This window comes from Engystomops pustulosus, chromosome 1 (assembly GCF_040894005.1).
Source record: "Engystomops pustulosus chromosome 1, aEngPut4.maternal, whole genome shotgun sequence".
Taxonomy (NCBI): domain Eukaryota; kingdom Metazoa; phylum Chordata; class Amphibia; order Anura; family Leptodactylidae; genus Engystomops; species Engystomops pustulosus.
In genome coordinates this window covers 5,404,087-5,425,279 of record NC_092411.1, presented here as the reverse complement: position 1 = coordinate 5,425,279, position 21,193 = coordinate 5,404,087, and the positions used below count along the sequence as shown (strand labels likewise).

The following is a 21,193-nucleotide window of genomic DNA, read 5'->3' as shown; positions in this document are numbered from 1 at the left end:
TGGAAGACGGCAAAATGCTGATACATAAACAACATAAAAACTGAAATAAGACAAAAAGGCGAACACTGATTGTGTTATTTCTATATTAAATACACATACGAGACAATAGACATTGTACAATATACAGGTCGTACATTCTGGGTGCCTGGAGGATTGTAATGCCCATGAGCAGGTAGGTCGCACTCACCTATGTCACTGCTGCTGCCGTAATCCTGGGGGGCTTGTGGCTTTCACATGGATCTGATCGGATATGCAATAGTTTAGAATTCGCTATAATTTAGCCAACGTCTACAGCATCGTGAATTCTATGGTTTACATATCTGGTCTATATCTAGAGGGCCAAAAAAATTACTTACAAAACTAGTGTGAAAAACTAAGTGCCCCCACCCCCAAATAAACCAGCAGCTTGTAGAACCCATTTCTATGTAACTTTATGGGCCACATTTACTAAAGGTCCGAATCGCGTTTTTCCGCTGGGTTTCCTGAATTTTTCAGATTTGCACAGAATTGCCCCAAGATTTTGGCGCACGTGATCGGATTGTTGCTATCACATCACAGAAATCGGGGGCGTGGCCGTTGGAAAACCCGACGGATTCGGAAAAAAGTCTTGCAAAAATATCACTCACATACACCGAGACGGAGGAGGTGAACTCTGGCAGACTTCAGCGCAGCAGCGACACCCAGTGGATATCGGGGGCACGACCCGAATCAGTGTCTGAGAACGCGCTGCTGGATCGCAACTGGACCGGGTAAGTAAATCTTCCCCAATTAGTCTCTCAGATGTTCCCATAAGAGATTTGGTGGCTCTCCTGTACAACTCTGCTGCCGGAGGTTTGAGGACAAAAAAGGAAATGTGACGCAAGATCAAGCACTTACATGCACCAGGAAGAAGCAGGTGAACTCCGGCGGACCTCGGAGCAGAAGCGACACCTGCAGGAACTCGGATGCACGATGTTGGCGAATCGCGCTGGACCCGAATCCTCATGGGACAACGCACAGCGGGATCGCGACAGGACCGGATAAGTAAATCTTCCCCATTGTGTTAATAATGCAAGATATGATATATAACAACGCCTGCATTTCTAGAGGCGGTCACACTTTCTGCTGATCAAATTATCAAGATCAACGGATCATAAGCACCAGCGTTTTTTACACACTGCCTTGCATTTTATTTTTAATTTTTTTTTTACTTTTTTATGTACCGATATGTAAAACCATATAATTCAGTGATGAGGTGCTTCCCTTTTCAGATCCCCATTCAGATTTATGTGGTACGTCTGCAGTCCAAGATATAGTAATAGCGCTCCATACTCTCCCCGCTTCTGTTTGAGGTGCCAGTCCTCGTAAATTTTACCCAGTTTTACCTGTACAATCTCAACAGCCAATAGATACAAACCGCACGTATGGTTTTGTGCCATCTTTTTTTTGACCATATGGCACAATACCTGCCTATGGGAAAATTCACTAATGGATTTATAAACCTACAGGTGGAGATGTAGGATTCCAGCAATGGGGTTGTATGATGGGTTATCTATTGTATCTTATGTTCAATGCAAAAATAAACTTAGATGGACACCCCCTCGAAGATTCTACTATGTCATTGTATCTGTAAACATAAAAATCTTTTAAAACAGCAAAATGAAATGCTGCTGCACAAAAGTTACATTTCACATTCTTTCCTTCAATAATGGAATCTTCAAATGTATCAATAATGATCTTCCCTATTCCAGATATTTAGATTTTCCGATTGAATTTTCCTGGGTTCTGGGATGTGATAAAGACCAGGACAAGATACTGGAAACTCAAACAACACTGTTACATTGTATTTACATAGAGGGAGTTATTTTGTTTTGTTTTTTTGCTGTTTTTTTTTTCATTCTTTTATATGTAAACTGGAACAGACTGTTTAAAAGTGCAAACATTGGGGGTCATTTACTAAGGGCCCGATTCGCATTTTCCCGACGTGTTACCCGAATATTTCCGATTTGCGCCGATTTTCCCTGAATTGCCTCGGGATTTTGGCGCACGTGTTCGGATTGTGGCGCATCAGCGCCGGTATGCACGCAACGGAAATCGGGGGGCGTGGCCGAATGAAAAGTCGGAAAAACCTCACATTTTTTTTTAAAAAAAATGTGTCGCGAAAATTGCACTTACCTTCACTCGGCCCGGCTCAGTGTATTCCAGTACGTTCCGATGCTCTTCAGCGCAGCAGCGCCACGTGGTGGACGTCAGAGGAACTACCTTAATAAATCGGACCCGAATCCAGCGCAGAGAATGGGCCCCTGGATCGCGAATGGCCCTGGTAAGTAAATCTGCCCCATTGTGTCCAAATTGTTTCCTAAAATGGTAATTTACATGTATGACAATGGGGGTCATTTACTAAGGGCCCGATTCGCGTTTTCCCGACGTGTTACCCAAATATTTCTGTTTTGCGCCGATTTCCCCTGAATTGCCCCGGGATTTTGGCGCACGCGATCGGATTGTGTCGCATCGGCGCTGGCATGTGCGCGACGGAAAACGGGGGCCGTGGCCGAACGAAAACCCGACGGATTCGGAAAAACAGCCGCATTAAAAAAAAAAAAAAGTGTTGCGGAGCTTGCACTTACCTTCACTAGGAATAGGCCGGTGAACTTGAGTGCGTTCCGATGGTCTTCAGTGCAGCAGCGCCACCTGGTGGACGTCGGAGGAACTGCCTTAATGAATCCCGGCCGGACCCGAATCCACCGCAGAGAACGCGCCGCTGGATCGCGAATGGACTGGGTAAGTAAATCTGCCCCAATGTGTAGGATGGACCTACTCATAAACATTCAAGAAAATCATCCTGTAGCGGTGGGTTCAGCCAACCACCGACCATCTACATGTATGTGGCGTGTCGTGTGCCGATGCCACAGAATGGGTGCGGTTTAGCTAAAAGGGGCGTGGTCACCCAAAACATTGTCGGGAGCTCATTGTATGAATATTGGCAGCTATGGATAAGTAAACTTCAGCCCAGTAATTGTCCTCTGCACCGATCGACCTGCATCTCCCCTCATTACATCAAGGGCAGAAAATGTAGATTTACAGAAAATTGTAAAACACTAACAAATTACCGTCTTGTGGTTGTAAAAAAAGAAATTCCTTGACGGTCGTATCTTTCAGTAGAAGTCCCATTGGGGTCAGTGCTTGAAAGAGAGAAGCAGCAATACATAGATTTCCCCTGAAAATATGGGACAGATTCGCCAGGAAAGAAAAGTTTCTGGTCCACACAAAAAAATTCTACTCAGTATTTCGGTTCTGTGGAAAGTCGGGAGATGAAAGGCTGATAATCCAGCTTTCCCAGGCACAGAAATGAGTAGCATTAGATTCCTAGGGAAATGATGATATATACATGGTATGTGCTCCGCGCTGTCACACTCCTGCTCTATAATGTCCTGCAGTCACAGGGGGTGCTCGGGGGTCACATATAGTCACAGTTCGCCATCTCTGTGTTCCCCTTCTCCATGTCACTTAGCTTCTTCTCCTCCGCTTTCGGCTGATGGTGCAGCCCCACTAGCAGCTTGTACAGGAAGGCACCGGTCAGGCCGCCCACCATGGGGGCCACAATGGGAACCCAGCACCAGTAATTCCCGACCCTGGAAGGAATGACAAGTAGTATCATATTATTACACCGTTCCGCTCTTCAGTTTGGATAGGGTTAATGGTATCATTGTGAAATATAGTAAAGAAAAAATACCAGACTTACAGACAACCCATAGTTACAGACGGACCCCTCTGCCCACTGTGACCTCTGGTGACCTCTCTGGATGTTACTATAGTCCCAGGATGCAATGATCAGCTGTAAGGTGTCTGTAATGAAGCTTTATTCATAATCCTTGGTCCAATTGCAGCAAAAAATTTTGAAACTCCAATTGTCACTGGGGCAAAAATGTTTTTTTGTCTGGAGCTACTATGATAAAATATACAGTTCCGACTTACATACAAATTCAACTTAAGAACAAACCTATGGAACCTTATCTTGTACGTAACCCGGGGACTGCCTGGTATATACAGGGTGTAACAAAAAGGTCAGGATGGTATCAGACAAAAACATCAGATGTGTTAAATATTTTTCAAAAATCTGTCCATACACGGTCCCAGGGAGCGGGCAACTTTAAAAACTTATATTGGAATCAAAATTTTTTAGTTAAAATTCAGATTCTCCATGAAAAATGACATTAATTTGGCCTCTTTGTCCTTTTCGATTGTGGCACTGTAATCGACAAAAATGGAAAGGTGTGCAAAAACGTTAAAACGGGTATATTTCGATAAATACACACCAGATACGAAGTCTGAAAAGAGATGTATGTAATATGTTTCTAAAAACGACCCAATGTTACCAAGTTCCAGCACATAAAAGTTTTGAAAACTTTGTAGGCAACAAGAAAATTACACATTTTCAAAGGGGAGGAAACTTACATCACATTACACCAGCCCCCGATGTGTGAGAGGCGGGGACTCACATTACACCAGCCCCCGATGTGTGAGAGGTGGGGACTCACATTACACCAGCCCCCGATGTGTGAGAGACGGGGACTCACATTACACCAGCCCCCGATGTGTGAGAGGCGGGGACTCACATTACACCAGCCCCCGATGTGTGAGAGGCGGGGACTCACATTACACCAGCCCCCGATGTGTGAGAGGCGGGGACTCACATTACACCAGCCCCCGATGTGTGAGAGGCAGGGACTCGCATTACACCAGCCCCCGATGTGTGAGAGGCAGGGACTCGCATTACACCAGCCCCCGATGTGTGAGAGGCAGGGACTCACATTACACCAGCCCCCGATGTGTGAGAGGCAGGGACTCGCATTACACCAGCCCCCGATGTGTGAGAGGCAGGGACTCACATTACACCAGCCCCCGATGTGTGAGAGGCGGGGACTCACATTACACCAGCCCCCGATGTGTGAGAGGTGGGGACTCACATTACAACAGCCCCTGATGTGTGAGAGGTGGTGACTCACATTACAACAGCCCCCGATGTGTGAGAGGCGGGGACTCACATTACACCAGCCCCCGATGTGTGAGAGGTGGGGACTCACATTACAACAGCCCCTGATGTGTGAGAGATGGGGAATCACATTACACCAGCCCCCGATGTGTGAGAGGCGGGGACTCACATTACACCAGCCCCCGATGTGTGAGAGACGGGGACTCACATTACACCAGCCCCCGATGTGTGAGAGGCGGGGACTCACATTACACCAGCCCCCGATGTGTGAGAGGCGGGGACTCACATTACACCAGCCCCCGATGTGTGAGAGGCGGGGACTCACATTACACCAGCCCCCGATGTGTGAGAGGCGGGGACTCACATTACACCAGCCCCCGATGTGTGAGAGGCGGGGACTCACATTACACCAGCCCCCGATGTGTGAGAGGCGGGGACTCACATTACACCAGCCCCCGATGTGTGAGAGGTGGGGACTCACATTACACCAGCCCCCGATGTGTGAGAGGCAGGGACTAACATCACACCAGCCCCCGATGTGTGAGAGGCAGAGACTCACATTACACCAGCAACCGATGTGTGAGAGGCGAGGACTCACATTACACCAGCCCCCCCGATGTGTGAGAGGCAGGGACTCACATTACACCAGCCCCCGATGTGTGAGAGGTGGGGACTCGCATTACACCAGCCCCCGATGTGTGAGAGGCAGGGACTCACATTACACCAGCCCCCGATGTGTGAGAGGCGGGGACTCACATTACACCAGCCCCCGATGTGTGAGAGGCAGGGACTCACATTACACCAGCCCCCGATGTGTGAGAGGGGGGGGACTCACATTACACCAGCCCCCGATGTGTGAGAGGCGGGGACTCACATTACACCAGCCCCGATGTGTAAGAGGCGGGGACTCACATTACACCAGCCCCCGATGTGTAAGAGGAGGGGACTCACATTACACCAGCCCCCGATGTGTGAGAGGCAGGGACTCAGATTACACCAGCCCCTGATGTGTGAGAGGCGGGGACTCAGATTACACCAGCCCCTGATGTGTGAGAGGCAGAGACTTATATTACACCAGTCCCCGATGTGTGAGAGGCGGGAACTCACATTACACCAGCCCCCGATGTGTGAGAGGCGGAGACTCACATTACACCAGCCCCCGATGTGTGAGAGGCGGGACTTACATTACACCAGCCCCTGATGTGTGAGAGGCGGGGACTCACATTACACCAGCCCCCGATGTGTGAGAGGGGGGGGACTCACATTACACCAGCCCCCGATGTGTGAGAGGCGGGGACTCACATTACACAAGCCCCCGATGTGTGAGAGGCGGGGACTCACATTACACCAGCCCCTGATGTGTGAGAGGCGGGGACTCACATTACATCAGCCCCCGATGTGTGAGAGGCGGGGACTCACATTACACCAGCCCCCGATGTGTGAGAGGGGGGGGACTCACATTACACCAGCCCCCGATGTGTGAGAGGCAGGGACTCACATTACACCAGCCCCCGATGTGTGAGAGGGGGGGGACTCACATTACACCAGCCCCCGATGTGTGAGAGGCGGGGACTCACATTACACCAGCCCCCGATGTGTGAGAGGGGGGGGACTCACATTACACCAGCCCCCGATGTGTGAGAGGCGGGGACTCACATTACACCAGCCCCCGATGTGTGAGAGGCAGGGACTCACATTACACCAGCCCCCGATGTGTGAGAGGGGGGGGACTCACATTACACCAGCCCCCGATGTGTGAGAGGCGGGGACTCACATTACACCAGCCCCCGATGTGTGAGAGGGGGGGGACTCACATTACACCAGCCCCCGATGTGTGAGAGGCGGGGACTCACATTACACCAGCCCCCGATGTGTGAGAGGCAGGGACTCACATTACACCAGCCCCCGATGTGTGAGAGGGGGGGGACTCACATTACACCAGCCCCCGATGTGTGAGAGGCGGGGACTCACATTACACCAGCCCCCGATGTGTGAGAGGTGGGGACTTACATTACACCAGCCCCTGATGTGTGAGAGGTGGGGACTCACATTACACCAGCCCCCGATGTGTGAGAGGCGGGGACTCAGATTACACCAGCCCCTGATGTGTGAGAGGCGGGGACTCAGATTACACCAGCCCCTGATGTGTGAGAGGCGGGGACTCAGATTACACCAGCCCCTGATGTGTGAGAGGCAGAGACTTATATTACACCAGTCCCCGATGTGTGAGAGGCGGGAACTCACATTACACCAGCCCCCGATGTTTGAGAGGTGAGGACTCACATTACACCAGCCCCCGATGTGTGAGAGGCGGGGACTCACATTACACCAGCCCCTGATGTGTGAGAGGCGGGGACTCACATTACACCAGCCCCCGATGTGTGAGAGGCGGGGACTCACATTACACCAGCCCCCGATGTGTGAGAGGCGGGGACTCACATTACACCAGCCCCCGATGTGTGAGAGGCGGGGACTCACATTACACCAGCCCCTGCTGTGTGAGAGGCAGGGACTCACATTACACCAGCCCCCGATGTGTGAGAGGTGGGTACTCACATTACACCAGCCCCCGATGTGTGAGAGGCGGAGACTCACATTACACCAGCCCCCGATGTGTGAGAGGCGGGGACTCACATTACACCAGCCCCTGATGTGTGAGAGGCGGGGACTCACATTACACCAGGCTCTGATGTGTGAGAGGCGGGAACTTACATTACACCAGCCCACAATGTGTGAGAGGCGGGGACTCACATTACACCAGCCCCCGATGTGTGAGAGGCGGGGACTCACATTACACCAGCCCCCGATGTATGAGAGGCGGGGACTCACATTACACCAGCCCCCGATGTGTGAGAGGCGGGGACTCACATTACACCAGCCCCCGATGTGTGAGAGGCGGGGACTCACATTACACCAGCCCCCGATGTGTGAGAGGCTGGGACTCACATTACACCAGCCCCCGATGTGTGAGAGGCGGAGACTCACATTACACCAGCCCCCGATGTGTGAGAGGCGGAACTCACATTACACCAGCCCCCGATGTGTGAGAGGTGGGAACTCACATTACACCAGCCCCCGATGTGTGAGAGGGGGGGGACTCACATTACACCAGCCCCCGATGTGTGAGAGGCGGGGACTCACATTACACCAGCCCCTGATGTGTGAGAGGCGGGGACTCACATTACACCAGCCCCTGATGTGTGAGAGGCGGGAACTTACATTACACCAGCCCACAATGTGTGAGAGGCGGGGACTCACATTACACCAGCCCCCGATGTGTGAGAGGCAGGGACTCACATTACACCAGCCCCCGATGTATGAGAGGCGGGGACTCACATTACACCAGCCCCCGATGTGTGAGAGGCGGGGACTCACATTACACCAGCCCCTGATGTGTGAGAGGCGGGGACTCACATTACACCAGCCCCTGATGTGTGAGAGGCGGGGACTCACATTACACCAGCCCCCGATGTGTGAGAGGCTGGGACTCACATTACACCAGCCCCCGATGTGTGAGAGGCGGGGACTCACATTACACCAGCCCCCGATGTGTGAGAGGCGGGGACTCACATTACACCAGCCCCCGATGTGTGAGAGGTGGGAACTCACATTACACCAGCCCCCGATGTGTGAGAGGGGGGGGACTCACATTACACCAGCCCCCGATGTGTGAGAGGCGGGGACTCACATTACACCAGCCCCCGATGTGTGAGAGGTGGGGACTCACATTACACCAGCCCCCGATGTGTGAGAGGCGGGGACTCACATTACACCAGCCCCCGATGTGTGAGAGGCGGAGACTCACATTACACCACCCCCGATGTGTGAGAGGCGGGGACTCACATTACACCAGCCCCCGATGTGTGAGAGGTGGGAACTCACATTACACCAGCCCCCGATGTATGAGAGGTGGGGACTCACATTACACCAGCCCCTGCTGTGTGAGAGGCAGGGACTCACATTACACCAGCCCCCGATGTGTGAGAGGCAGGGGCTCACATTACACCAGCCCCCGATGTGTGAGAGGCGGGGACTCACATTACACCAGCCCCTCATGTGTGAGAGGCGGGGACTCACATTACACCAGCCCCCGATGTGTGAGAGGCGGGGACTCACATTACACCAGCCCCTGATGTGTGAGAGGCGGGGACTCACATTACACCAGCCCCCGATGTGTGAGAAGTGAGGACTCACATTACACCAGCCCCCCGATGTGTGAGAAGTGAGGACTCACATTTCAGCAGCCCCCCGGATGTGTGAGAGGCGGGGACTCACATTACACCAGCCCCTCATGTGTGAGAGGCGGGGACTCACATTACACCAGCCCCCGATGTGTGAGAGGCGGGGACTCACATTACACCAGCCCCCGATGTGTGAGAGGCGGGGACTCACATTACACCAGCCCCCGATGTGTGAGAGGCGAGGACTCACATTACACCAGCCCCTGATGTGTGAGAGGCGGGGACTCACATTACACCAGCCCCTGATGTGTGAGAGGCGGGGACTCACATTACACCAGCCCCCGATGTGTGAGAGGAGGGGACTCGCATTACACCAGCCCCCGATGTGTGAGAGGTGGGGACTCAAATTACACCAACCCCCGATGTGTAAGAGGTGGGAACTCACATTACACCAGCCCCCGATGTGTGAGAGGCGGAGACTCACATTACACCAGTCCCCGATGTGTGAGAGGCGTGGACTTACATTACACCAGCCCCCGATGTGTGAGAGGCGGGGACTCACATTACACCAGCCCCTGATGTGTGAGTGGCGGGGACTAACATTACACCAGCCCCCGATGTGTGAGAGGCTGGGAATCACATTACACCAGCCCCTGATGTGTGAGAGGCGGAGACTCACATTACACCAGCCCCCGATGTGTGAGAGGTGGGGACTCACATTACACCAGCCCCTGATGTGTGAGAGGCGGAGACTCACATTACACCAGCCCCCGATGTGTGAGAGGTGAGGACTCACATTACACCAGTCCCCGATGTGTGAGAGGTGGGGACTCTCATTACACCAGCCCCCGATGTGTGAGAGGCGGAGACTCACATTACACCAGCCCCCGATGTGTGAGAGGCGTGGACTCACATTACACCAGCCCCCGATGTGTGAGAGGCGGGGACTCTCATTACACCAGCCCCCGATGTGTGAGAGGCGGAGACTCACATTACACCAGCCCCCGATGTGTGAGAGGCGTGGACTCACATTACACCAGCCCCCGATGTGTGAGAGGCGGGGACTCACATTACACCAGCCCCCCCGATGTGTGAGAGGCGGGGACTCTCATTACACCAGCCCCCGATGTGTGAGAGGCGGGGACTCACATTACACCAGCCCCCGATGTGTGAGAGGCGGGGAATCACATTACACCACCCCCAGATGTGTGAGAGGCGGAGAATCACATTACACCAGCCTGGAGTGAGGAAGTAGGTCCTTCACATCTTAACTATTTAATAAATATCTGAAGGATCTCGGGAACAAACTTCTTTCTGTATCTGGAATGAATAGAGAGGGTGCCGCACATGCGCGCCCATTTTTCAGTTGGGATTGACAACAAGAACCAAGACTATGCACTTGGCGCTCGAATAGAGCAGAATAAGGAATTGGCTGTGCATGTGCTACACTTTTCTCCATTCAGTTGATAGTCAGGAGAAAGTATTTATGACATCTCCAGACTTCTGAGACCTGCACCTACCTCGGGAGCTGAGGTGTGCTACACTTCCTGGATCCTGAATGGGTACAGTGCAATGCATGCTCATTCTGCTCTATGGGAGTGCCAACTGTATAGCCTCGGCTCTCTGTGACACTCCCAAAGAGTTCAATGGAGAATAGTTGTGCATGCGCAGCACCCTCTCCATTCAGTACGGATCCAGGTTGAAGGTCAGCAAAACTTTGTTCCCGAGATCCCAAAAATCTGACTTACTGTCCGGATATGTCATAAATAGTCAAGATGTGATCACCCCTTTAATATCAAGACTCTAATACATATTGGGGCAGATTTACTTACCCGGTCCATTTGCGATCCAGCGGCGCGTTCTCTGCGCTGGATTCGGGTTCGGACGGGATTTATTAAGGTAGTTCCTCCGCCGTCCACCAGGTGGCGCTGCTGCACTGAAAAGCATCGGAATGCGCTGGAGTTCACCGAGCCGGGCTGAGTGAAGGTAAGTGCAAGCTCCGCGACAGATTTTTTTTTTTAAATGCGGTGGTTTTTCCGAATCCGTCGGGTTTTCGTTCGGCCACGCCCCCAACTTCCGTCGCGTGCATGCCCGTGCCGATGCGACACAATCCGATCGCGTGCGCCAAAATCCCAGGACAATTCAGGGACAATCGGCGCAAATCGGAAATATTAGGGTAACACGTCAGGAAAACGTGAATCGGGCCCTTAGTAAATGACCCCCATTATTACTAAATTGCACCTATCTCAGGAGCAGATCGATGGGGAGATTGACCCCCTTTCTGCAGATCAGCATCTTGCCCGCACATGTGCACCCACTCCGTATACAGGTCTGAGAGAGCACCAAAAATACAAGAGTCTATACTTGGCTTAGCTAATTTTGTAATGGAGGATGACTGCGCATGCGCCGCAGATTCTGCATTTGACGAGCCTGGATGCAGAGGGTCAGCTATTCAGGTTCTGGTTTCAGAGGGGAGTTTGCTCATATTCAGATACAAATGGCACGTGTCAGAAGACAGTGATGAGGGTGAGCGCATGCGCCTCCAAGCCTGAGTGAATTTTCCATTGTGTTAGTAGACTCTTTTAATACAGACACCCATGTTTCGTAGAATTGTGCTGAGCCCCCTCACTCCCTGGTCTGCACTCCCTTGTCATGAACTCCCCGGACATGGATGACCTGGTAGAACCTCACCTTTAGTGTTTTTCCGTCTAGCTTCCCCGGATTGCGGTGATATCTCCGTGCACACGCCTCTCCTATCACACACGCCTTATCTCAGGCTGATTTCAGGTAGGATCGTATTAGATGTGATCATAGCACCTTAAAGTAAATCCATGTCAACCCTTCTCTAGTAAATGGAAACACAATATTTTGTTGGCAGAGTCTAATCGTACATGTGCGATAACAAAGGCGTGAACGCAAATTCAGGGAACACGCATGGTGCCGGCTGTGTAATATCTGTCATAGCGTGGACCCAGGTAATGGATATTAACTACCCAATAAGCGCAATGCAAAGTCATGATTTACTAAGGGCAACTCACGCCAGGCGGTGTTATCATAGTAGCAGATTATGTTCTTATGTTACTGTATTGTGATGAATCACAATGTACTGCTATTATACTGTGTTATATTGTTACATTATGGCTTATATTGGATCAGGCAGCTATACAGGACCTTGTCTGGGCATTCACATTCAATTTAATTAATCTGCCATATATATACACATTACTTCAGTTAGATGTTATTAAAAAAAAACCTGTGTGAAGATAAATGTAGTCATAAGGTCACTTAGAAACACGACTGTGTCCTTGGATACGACCACCTCTGCTGGAGTGATTGCACAAAGAAACAAAAGGTTTTTTTGTATATGAAATGTCCGGGAGATACTTCATGTAACCCAGCCGTCCTGTGATAACGATTGCTGAAGCCAGGTGGTCAGGCAGGACTCAATTCTGCAAAATGTGAGGTGGTCGTATCCAAAGCGATCTCGTTTTTAAGGGACAACATGGCTACATTTATGAGAAATTATCTTCACACATGAACATTTTTTTTTAATAACATCCAATTGAAGAAATGTTTTTTATATATGGCAAATGAATTGTAAATTAAATGTGAATGCCCAGATGGAAAAACCCCTTTAAGACTGTATTATATGGATACATTATCCTATATAGTATAAAACAGCTCAATGACATATTCAGCTCTGCTACATCTATATGGTGAAACAGAAGATGTTACCTGAAAACGTCCACTCCCCATCCAGCAGCTGCAGTGAAGAGACGTGGCCCCAAATCCCTGGCGGGGTTTATGGCGTATCCCGAATTCATCCCCATGGACATCCCAATAACGGTGACCAGGAGTCCGACGACCACAGCTTGTGTCCCATCCAGAGCGGCGCTGTTCTTCTTATCATTTATAGCCAAGATACAGAGCAGGAGCGCCCCGGTGCCGATCACCTGCCATAAGGAAAGAATAGATGAGGACAATGTTACTATAATAATCATGTAACCGGGAAACTTATTATCTGACCCCCATCACCTCCTCATTGTGTCTGTGCAGATAAATAGCAGAATAGTGCACGCAGCTCTGGAGGGACAGGGATCTGCAGATCAGGACTAGTAACATTATTAGTACATCTCATAGTCAAAGCATTTCATTATCTGCATAACACAAACACAGCAAATCTGCTTAAAGAGGACCTGTCACCAGTATATGACCACCCTGAGTAACAATGCCTGCTGATAAAGGGTTAAAAGTCCTCCACATATCACCTAAAATTAGCTGCCAGTGGTGTCCTGTACCTTAATTACAGACATTTTTCTGACATGCAAATTAGCTCTTCTGACTCATCTCTGGGATCTGTGACTCTTCTCTCTCTCAGGCTGTCAGTAAGCCACGCCCCATTATTGTGACTGACAGCTCTGTGTCTCTTCAAATCACTGCTCTGCCTCCTTGTACTTAGGAACCGTCTGCTGATATTCAACTACAGACATATAAAGCTCTATGTACAGATGGGAAATATTGTGTCAATCGTTTTACATGGTGCCTTGTGTTACATTCATGACATGTGACCAGAGTGACATTATCGCAGGGCCTTTAGCCTTCTAACAATAGCAAACAGCATACCATGTATGTGATTACATGAAATCACAGCAGCCTCCATGGAGGATGAGGAGGAGTAGAAGTCCATGGAGGCTGCTGTGACTTCATGTGGTCAGATACATGCATGGGGTACAGTTTGCTATTATTATTGAGAATAAAGGACCTGATATGATGTCACTCTGGTCACATGACATCACTGCGACCAGTACGGAGGCATTAAGCATGAGGAGAAGTAGATTGGAGGGGCCGTCCGAGCAGGACACGCCCCCCTCTGATTCCAGGGAATATAAGATAAAAGGTGACATGTGGATGTAAGGCAAACAATTTTTAGCTAAAAGAAGGCGATCAGTCAGTTATTAGAGCTCTATAGGAACCTGTCACTGGCTGTATATGTGCAAATGTGCTGACAGATTCCCTTTAATGGATCACTCACCTGATCTAGAAAGCCCCCACCTATGGACAGGTATGGTTGTGGGTAAGTCGCAAATATACTGGCTGTCTCCAAAGGACCTGTCACAGTGAAGTTTCCATCGCAGTAATTGTACAAAGCCTCTGTCATGAGAGAATAGCATTCTATATCAGAGATACTATAATACTATAATACTGCCCCCTGTGTACAGGAATATAACTACTATAATACTGCCCCCTGTGTACAGGAATATAACTGCTATAATACTGCCCCCTATGTACAAGAATATAACTACTATAATACTGCCCCCTGTGTACAGGAATATAACTGCTTTAATACTGCCCCCTATGTACAAGAATATAACTACTATAATACTGCCCCCTATGTACAAGAATATAACTACTATAATACTGCCCCCTATGTACAAGAATATAACTACTATAATACTGCCCCCTATGTACAGGAATATAACTGCTATAATACTGCCCCCTATGTACAGGAATATAACTACTATAATACTGCCCCTATGTACAAGAATATAACTACTATAATACTGCCCCCTATGTACAAGAATATAACTACTATAATACTGCCCCCTATGTACAAGAATATAACTACTATAATACTGCCCCCTATGTACAAGAATATAACTACTATAATACTGCCCCCTATGTACAAGAATATAACTACTATAATACTGCCCCCTATGTACAAGAATATAACTACTATAATACTGCCCCCTATGTACAAGAATATAACTACTATAATACTGCCCCCTATGTACAGGAATATAACTACTATAATACTGCCCCCTATGTACAAGAATATAACTACTATAATACTGCCCCCTATGTACAAGAATATAACTACTATAATACTGCCCCTTATGTACAAGAATATAACTACTATAATACTGCCCCCTATGTACAAGAATATAACTACTATAATACTGCCCCCTATGTACAAGAATATAACTACTATAATACTGCCCCCTATGTACAAGAATATAACTATTATAATACTGCCCCCTATGTACAAGAATATAACTACTATAATACTGCCCCCTATGTACAGGAATATAACTACTATAATACTGCCCCCTATGTACAAGAATATAACTACTATAATACTGCCTCCTATGTACAAGAATATAACTACTATAATACTGCCCCCTATGTACAAGGATATAACTACTATAATACTGCCCCCTGTGTACAGGAATATAACTACTATAATACTGCCCCCTATGTACAGGAATATAACTGCTATAATACTGCCCCCTATGTACAGGAATATAACTACTATAATACTGCCCCTATGTACAAGAATATAACTACTATAATACTGCCCCCTATGTACAAGAATATAACTACTATAATACTGCCCCCTATGTACAAGAATATAACTACTATAATACTGCCCCCTATGTACAAGAATATAACTACTATAATACTGCCCCCTATGTACAAGAATATAACTACTATAATACTGCCCCCTATGTACAAGAATATAACTACTATAATACTGCCCCCTATGTACAGGAATATAACTACTATAATACTGCCCCCTATGTACAAGAATATAACTACTATAATACTGCCCCCTATGTACAAGAATATAACTACTATAATACTGCCCCTTATGTACAAGAATATAACTACTATAATACTGCCCCCTATGTACAAGAATATAACTACTATAATACTGCCCCCTATGTACAAGAATATAACTACTATAATACTGCCCCCTATGTACAAGAATATAACTATTATAATACTGCCCCCTATGTACAAGAATATAACTACTATAATACTGCCCCCTATGTACAGGAATATAACTACTATAATACTGCCCCCTATGTACAAGAATATAACTACTATAATACTGCCCCCTATGTACAAGAATATAACTACTATAATACTGCCCCCTATGTACAAGAATATAACTACTATAATACTGCCCCCTATGTACAGGAATATAACTACTATAATACTGCCCCCTATGTACAAGAATATAACTACTATAATACTGCCTCCTATGTACAAGAATATAACTACTATAATACTGCCCCCTATGTACAAGGATATAACTACTATAATACTGCCCCCTGTGTACAGGAATATTACTACTATAATACTGCCCCCTATGTACAGGAATATAACTGCTATAATACTGCCCCCTATGTACAGGAATATAACTACTATAATACTGCCCCTATGTACAAGAATATAACTACTATAATACTGCCCCCTATGTACAGGTTATAACTACTATAATACTGCCCCCTATGTACAGGAATATAACTACTATAATACTGCCCCTATGTACAGGAATATAACTACTATAATACTGCCCCCTATGTACAGGAATATAACTACTATAATACTGCCCCCTATGTACAAGAATATAACTACTATAATACTGCCCCCTATGTACAAGAAAATAACTACTATAATACTGCCCCCTATGTACAAGAATATAACTACTATAATACTGCCCCCTATGTACAGGAATATAACTACTATAATACTGCCCCTATGTACAGGAATATAACTACTATAATACTGCCCCCTATGTACAAGAATATAACTACTATAATACTGCACCCTATGTACAGGAATATAACTACTATAATACTGCACCCTATGTACAAGAATATAACTTCTATAATACTGCCCCCTATGTACAGGAATATAACTACTATAATACTGTCCCCTATGTACAGGAATATAACTACTATAATACTGCCCCCTATGTACAAGAATATAACTACTATAATACTGCCCCTTATGTACAAGAATATAACTACTATAATACTACCCCCTATGTACAAGAATGTAACTACTATAATACTGCCCCTATGTACAAGAATATTACTACTATAATCCTGCCCCCTATGTACAAGAATATAACTACTATAATCCTGTCCCCTATGTACAAGAATATAACTACTATAATACTGCCCCCTATGTACAGGAATATTACTACTATAATCCTGCCCCCTATGTACAAGAATATAACTACTATAATCCTGCCCCCTATGTACAAGAATATAACTACTATAATACTGCCCCCTATGTACAGGAATATAACTACTATAATACTGCCCCCTATGTACAGGAATATAACTACTATAATACTGCCTCCTATGTACAAGAATATAACTACTATAATACTGCCCCCTAAGTACAAGAATATAACTACTATAATACTGCCTCCTATGTACAGGAATAAAGCTACTATAATACTGCCCCCTATGTACAAGAATATAACTACTATAATACTGCCCCCTATGTACAGGAATATAACTACTATAATACTGCCCCCTATGTACAGGAATATAACTACTATAATACTGCCCCCTATGTACAAGAATATAACTACTATAATACTGCCCCCTAAGTACAAGAATATAACTACTATAATACTGCCTCCCATGTACAGGAATAAAGCTACTATAATACTGCCCCCTATGTACAAGAATATAACTACTATAATACTGCCCCCTATGTACAAGAATATAACTACTATAATACTGCCCCCTATGTACAGGAATATAACTACTATAATACTGCCCCCTACGTACAAGAATATAACTACTATAACACTGCCCCCTATGTACAAGAATATAACTACTATAACACTGCCCCCTATGTACCGGAATATAACTACTATAATACTGCCCCCTATGTACAAGAATATAACTACTATAATACTGCCCCCTATGTACAGGAATATAACTACTATAATACTGCCCCCTATGTACAGGAATATAACTACTGTAATACTGCCCCCTATGTACAAGAATATAACTACTATAATACTGCCCCCTATGTACAAGAATATAACTACTATAATACTGCCCCCTATGTACAGGAATATAACTACTATAATACTGCCCCCTATGTACAGGAATATAACTACTATAATACTGCCCCCTATGTACAAGAATATAACTACTATAATACTGCTCCCTATGTACAAGAATATAACTACTATAATACTGCCCCCTATGTACAAGTATATAACTACTATAATACTGCCCCCTATGTACAGGAATATAACTACTATAATACTGCCCCCTATGTACAAGAATATAACTACTATAATACTGCCCCCTATGTACAGGAATATAACTACTATAATACTGTCCCCTATGTACAGGAATATAACTACTATAATACTGCCTCCTATGTACAAGAATATAACTACTATAATACTGCCCCCCTATGTACAGGAATATAACTACTATAATACTGCCCCCTATGTACAAGAATATAACTACTATAATACTGCCTCCTATGTACAGGAATATAACTACTATAATACTGCCCCCCTATGTACAGGAATATAACTACTATAATACTGCCCCCTATGTACAGGAATATAACTACTATAATACTGCCCCCTATGTACAAGAATATAACTACTATAATACTGCCCCCCTATGTACAAGAATATAACTACTATAATACTGCCCCCTATGTACAAGAATATAACTACTATAATACTGCCCCCTATGTACAAGAATATAACTACTATAATACTGCCCCCTATGTACTTCTGGCTTGTGCTCTGCAGTAGCGTGGGGCTTATTACCATAGTATAAGAAGTAGATGATGACTGCGGCCAGGAAGGCTCCGGTGATCTGAGAAATCATATATATTGGGAGTTTCTTCCATGAGAGTTTCCCCAGGACGCAGTTGGTGAGTGACACGGCGCAGTTCATGTGAGCCCCTGGAATAGACAATGATATAATATTGTCACATAAAAACACATTTCTTGTCTTATTTTTCTCTGTTCGCTACGAAAATGAGAATCACTGACGTTATAGAGAAATACAAAAGCTCTAAAAATATAATGGACAATTTAAAGTGATCGTCCAATGTTGTATTTTTAATAGTGACCGTCACTCGTGCCTCTTGCATTGTAATGTGCGCTGTGTAATACTTCAATCTTCCTGTGGAGGCGCTGCAGGGAATTCATACAGTTCCCTTACAGCTGATCCGTGGGGGACACTGTGTGAACAGATTATTGTCAAGAGGAAAGAATTGAGTTCAATCTATATATATATCACAATCCCCTTTAAGAGATAATTCCCAGCAGTCAGGGAGGAGGAGGAAGTGGAGGAGGATGAGGAGGAGGTGGAGGAGGAGGAGGAGGTGGAGGAGGAGGAGGTGAAGGAGGTGGTGGAGGAGGAGGAGGTGAAGGAGGTGGAGGAGGTGGAGGAAGGGGAGGTGAAGGAGGTGGAGGTGGAGGAGGTGGAGGAGGAGGAGGTGAAGGAGGTGAAGGAGGTGGAGGAGGTGGAGGAGGTGAAGGAGGTGGAGGAGGTGAAGGAGGAGGAGGAGGTGAAGGAGGTGGAGGAGGTGGAGGAGGTGGAGGAGGAGGTGGAGGAGGAGGAGGTGGAGGTGGAGGAGGTGAAGAAGGAGGTGAAGGAGGTGGAGATGAAGGAGGAGGAGGTGGAGGAAGAGGAGATGAAGGAGGAGGAGGGGGTGGAGGAGGTGAAGGAGGAGGAGGTGAAGGAGGTGGAGGAGGTGGAGGAGGTGAAGGAGGTGGAGGAGGTGAAGGAGGAGGAGGAGGTGGAGGAGGTGAAGGAGGAGGAGGTGGAGGAAGAGGAGATGAAGGAGGAGGAGGCGGTGGAGGAGGAGGTAGAGGAGGTGGACGCCTTCCCTCCCTCCGATGTAGTATTATATCTTTAGTACTAACTGCTGCACTCACCAGACACTCCCCCGGCCACGTGGATTCCCATGGTGACTCCAATCCCGAAAGATAAATTAATGCTCAAGTATTGTCCGAAGGCATTCTTACCCAGAACCACCTGCGCCACCGCTCCCAAACCGAACGTCTGAGAAGAGGAAGAACAGAAGAAGCCGTGAACAGCTCATCCAAAAATATTGTAAAACAACTATAGCAAAACAATCTACAATCCTATCTTCTGTTCTTTAGCACATAAAAACTGGTTACTGGTTTCATTTTAAAGATAAACATTTCATCTTTCAGATCACATCAGACTTATGGCTTTCTGAGCTACGGAACTGGAGATACAGACAGCTAAAGGGGGCAGATTTACTTACCCGTTCCGTCGCGATCCCCGAGGTGCGTTGTCTGACGAGGATTCGGAGCTGCCACGATTCACTAAGATTGTGCGTCCAATTTCCTGCATGTGTTGCTTCCCCCGCTGAGGTCCACCGGAGTTCACCATCTTCTTTCCGGTGGAGGTGAGTGCTTGATCTTGCGACACAATTAGAATTTTTAATTCTGCGGTTTGTCCGAAATCAGTCGGGTTGTCCGACGGCCACGTCCCCTGATTTGTGCCGCATGAAAGCCGGCGCCATGCGCCACAATCCCGGTGGAATTCGACACAAATTGGAAAAATTCGGGATACCCGAAGGAAATGCGCTCAGTGGACCCTTTGTAAATGTTCCCCATAGTTATAAATGCAAGTTGCAGATAAAGATCCCTTGTACCTTCATGGGACAATGCAAGGAATCATGGGAACTATGGGCAGCTTGTAATTGACTCAGGTTGGGGCAGAGACAGGAAGAGGTTAGACCACATTTACTTCTCTGCTGCTGAGGAGGATTTTTGACAAGTAGCTTTTGAAACCGAGATGGAGGCAGCTAAAGATGTAGTTGGAAATGGAATATTTGGAAATTGGAATATATTTTTACTGCCTATATGTCCAGTTCTTTAGCTCAGAGACATGGTATGAAAGATTCTTATCTTTAATATGACACCAGCAGCATGTTTCTAGCTGCTATAAAACTGAACTTAAAGGCTTCTGAAGTGACGCTCCCCCTTCAAATACTAAACTTGAAAATTGGGTGAGAAGAGTCATATCTGCCTGACTTTTTGGGGCATTTTTTTAGGTGAAAGAGTGAGATTTTACATAAAAGAGATAATTTCATACTCTACCTGAAGGGACCAGCAGTTTAGTTGGGTAAAACCTGCTGATAGGTTTCCTTTTAAAAAACACTGTTACTAGCTTTTACACTACTAACAAAACAGCCCCCACTTTTTTTTTTTAGAATT

The 21,193-nt window shown here is 46.8% G+C and overlaps 1 protein-coding gene across 3 annotated transcripts in view; it reads right to left on the bottom strand.

The window, feature by feature from the left end:
* Positions 1 to 3,133: 3,133 nt before the first annotated feature.
* Positions 3,134 to 21,193, bottom strand: part of LOC140134783 (aquaporin-7-like) — a 36,389-nt gene continuing 18,329 nt past the window's right edge. For 2 of the 3 annotated variants that reach the window (XM_072155540.1, XM_072155447.1), the window contains 5 exons: positions 19,880 to 20,006; positions 18,761 to 18,898; positions 14,186 to 14,304; positions 12,889 to 13,106; positions 3,134 to 3,611 (listed from right to left, as the gene is read on the bottom strand). In XM_072155540.1, coding sequence (XP_072011641.1) covers positions 3,437 to 3,611; positions 12,889 to 13,106; positions 14,186 to 14,304; positions 18,761 to 18,898; positions 19,880 to 20,006 — 777 coding nt within the window. In that variant the 3' untranslated portion in view covers positions 3,134 to 3,436. Of the gene's footprint in view, positions 3,612 to 12,884; positions 13,107 to 14,185; positions 14,305 to 18,760; positions 18,899 to 19,879; positions 20,007 to 21,193 lie in introns of those variants that run through there. The other variant, XM_072155621.1, reaches the window with a different exon arrangement.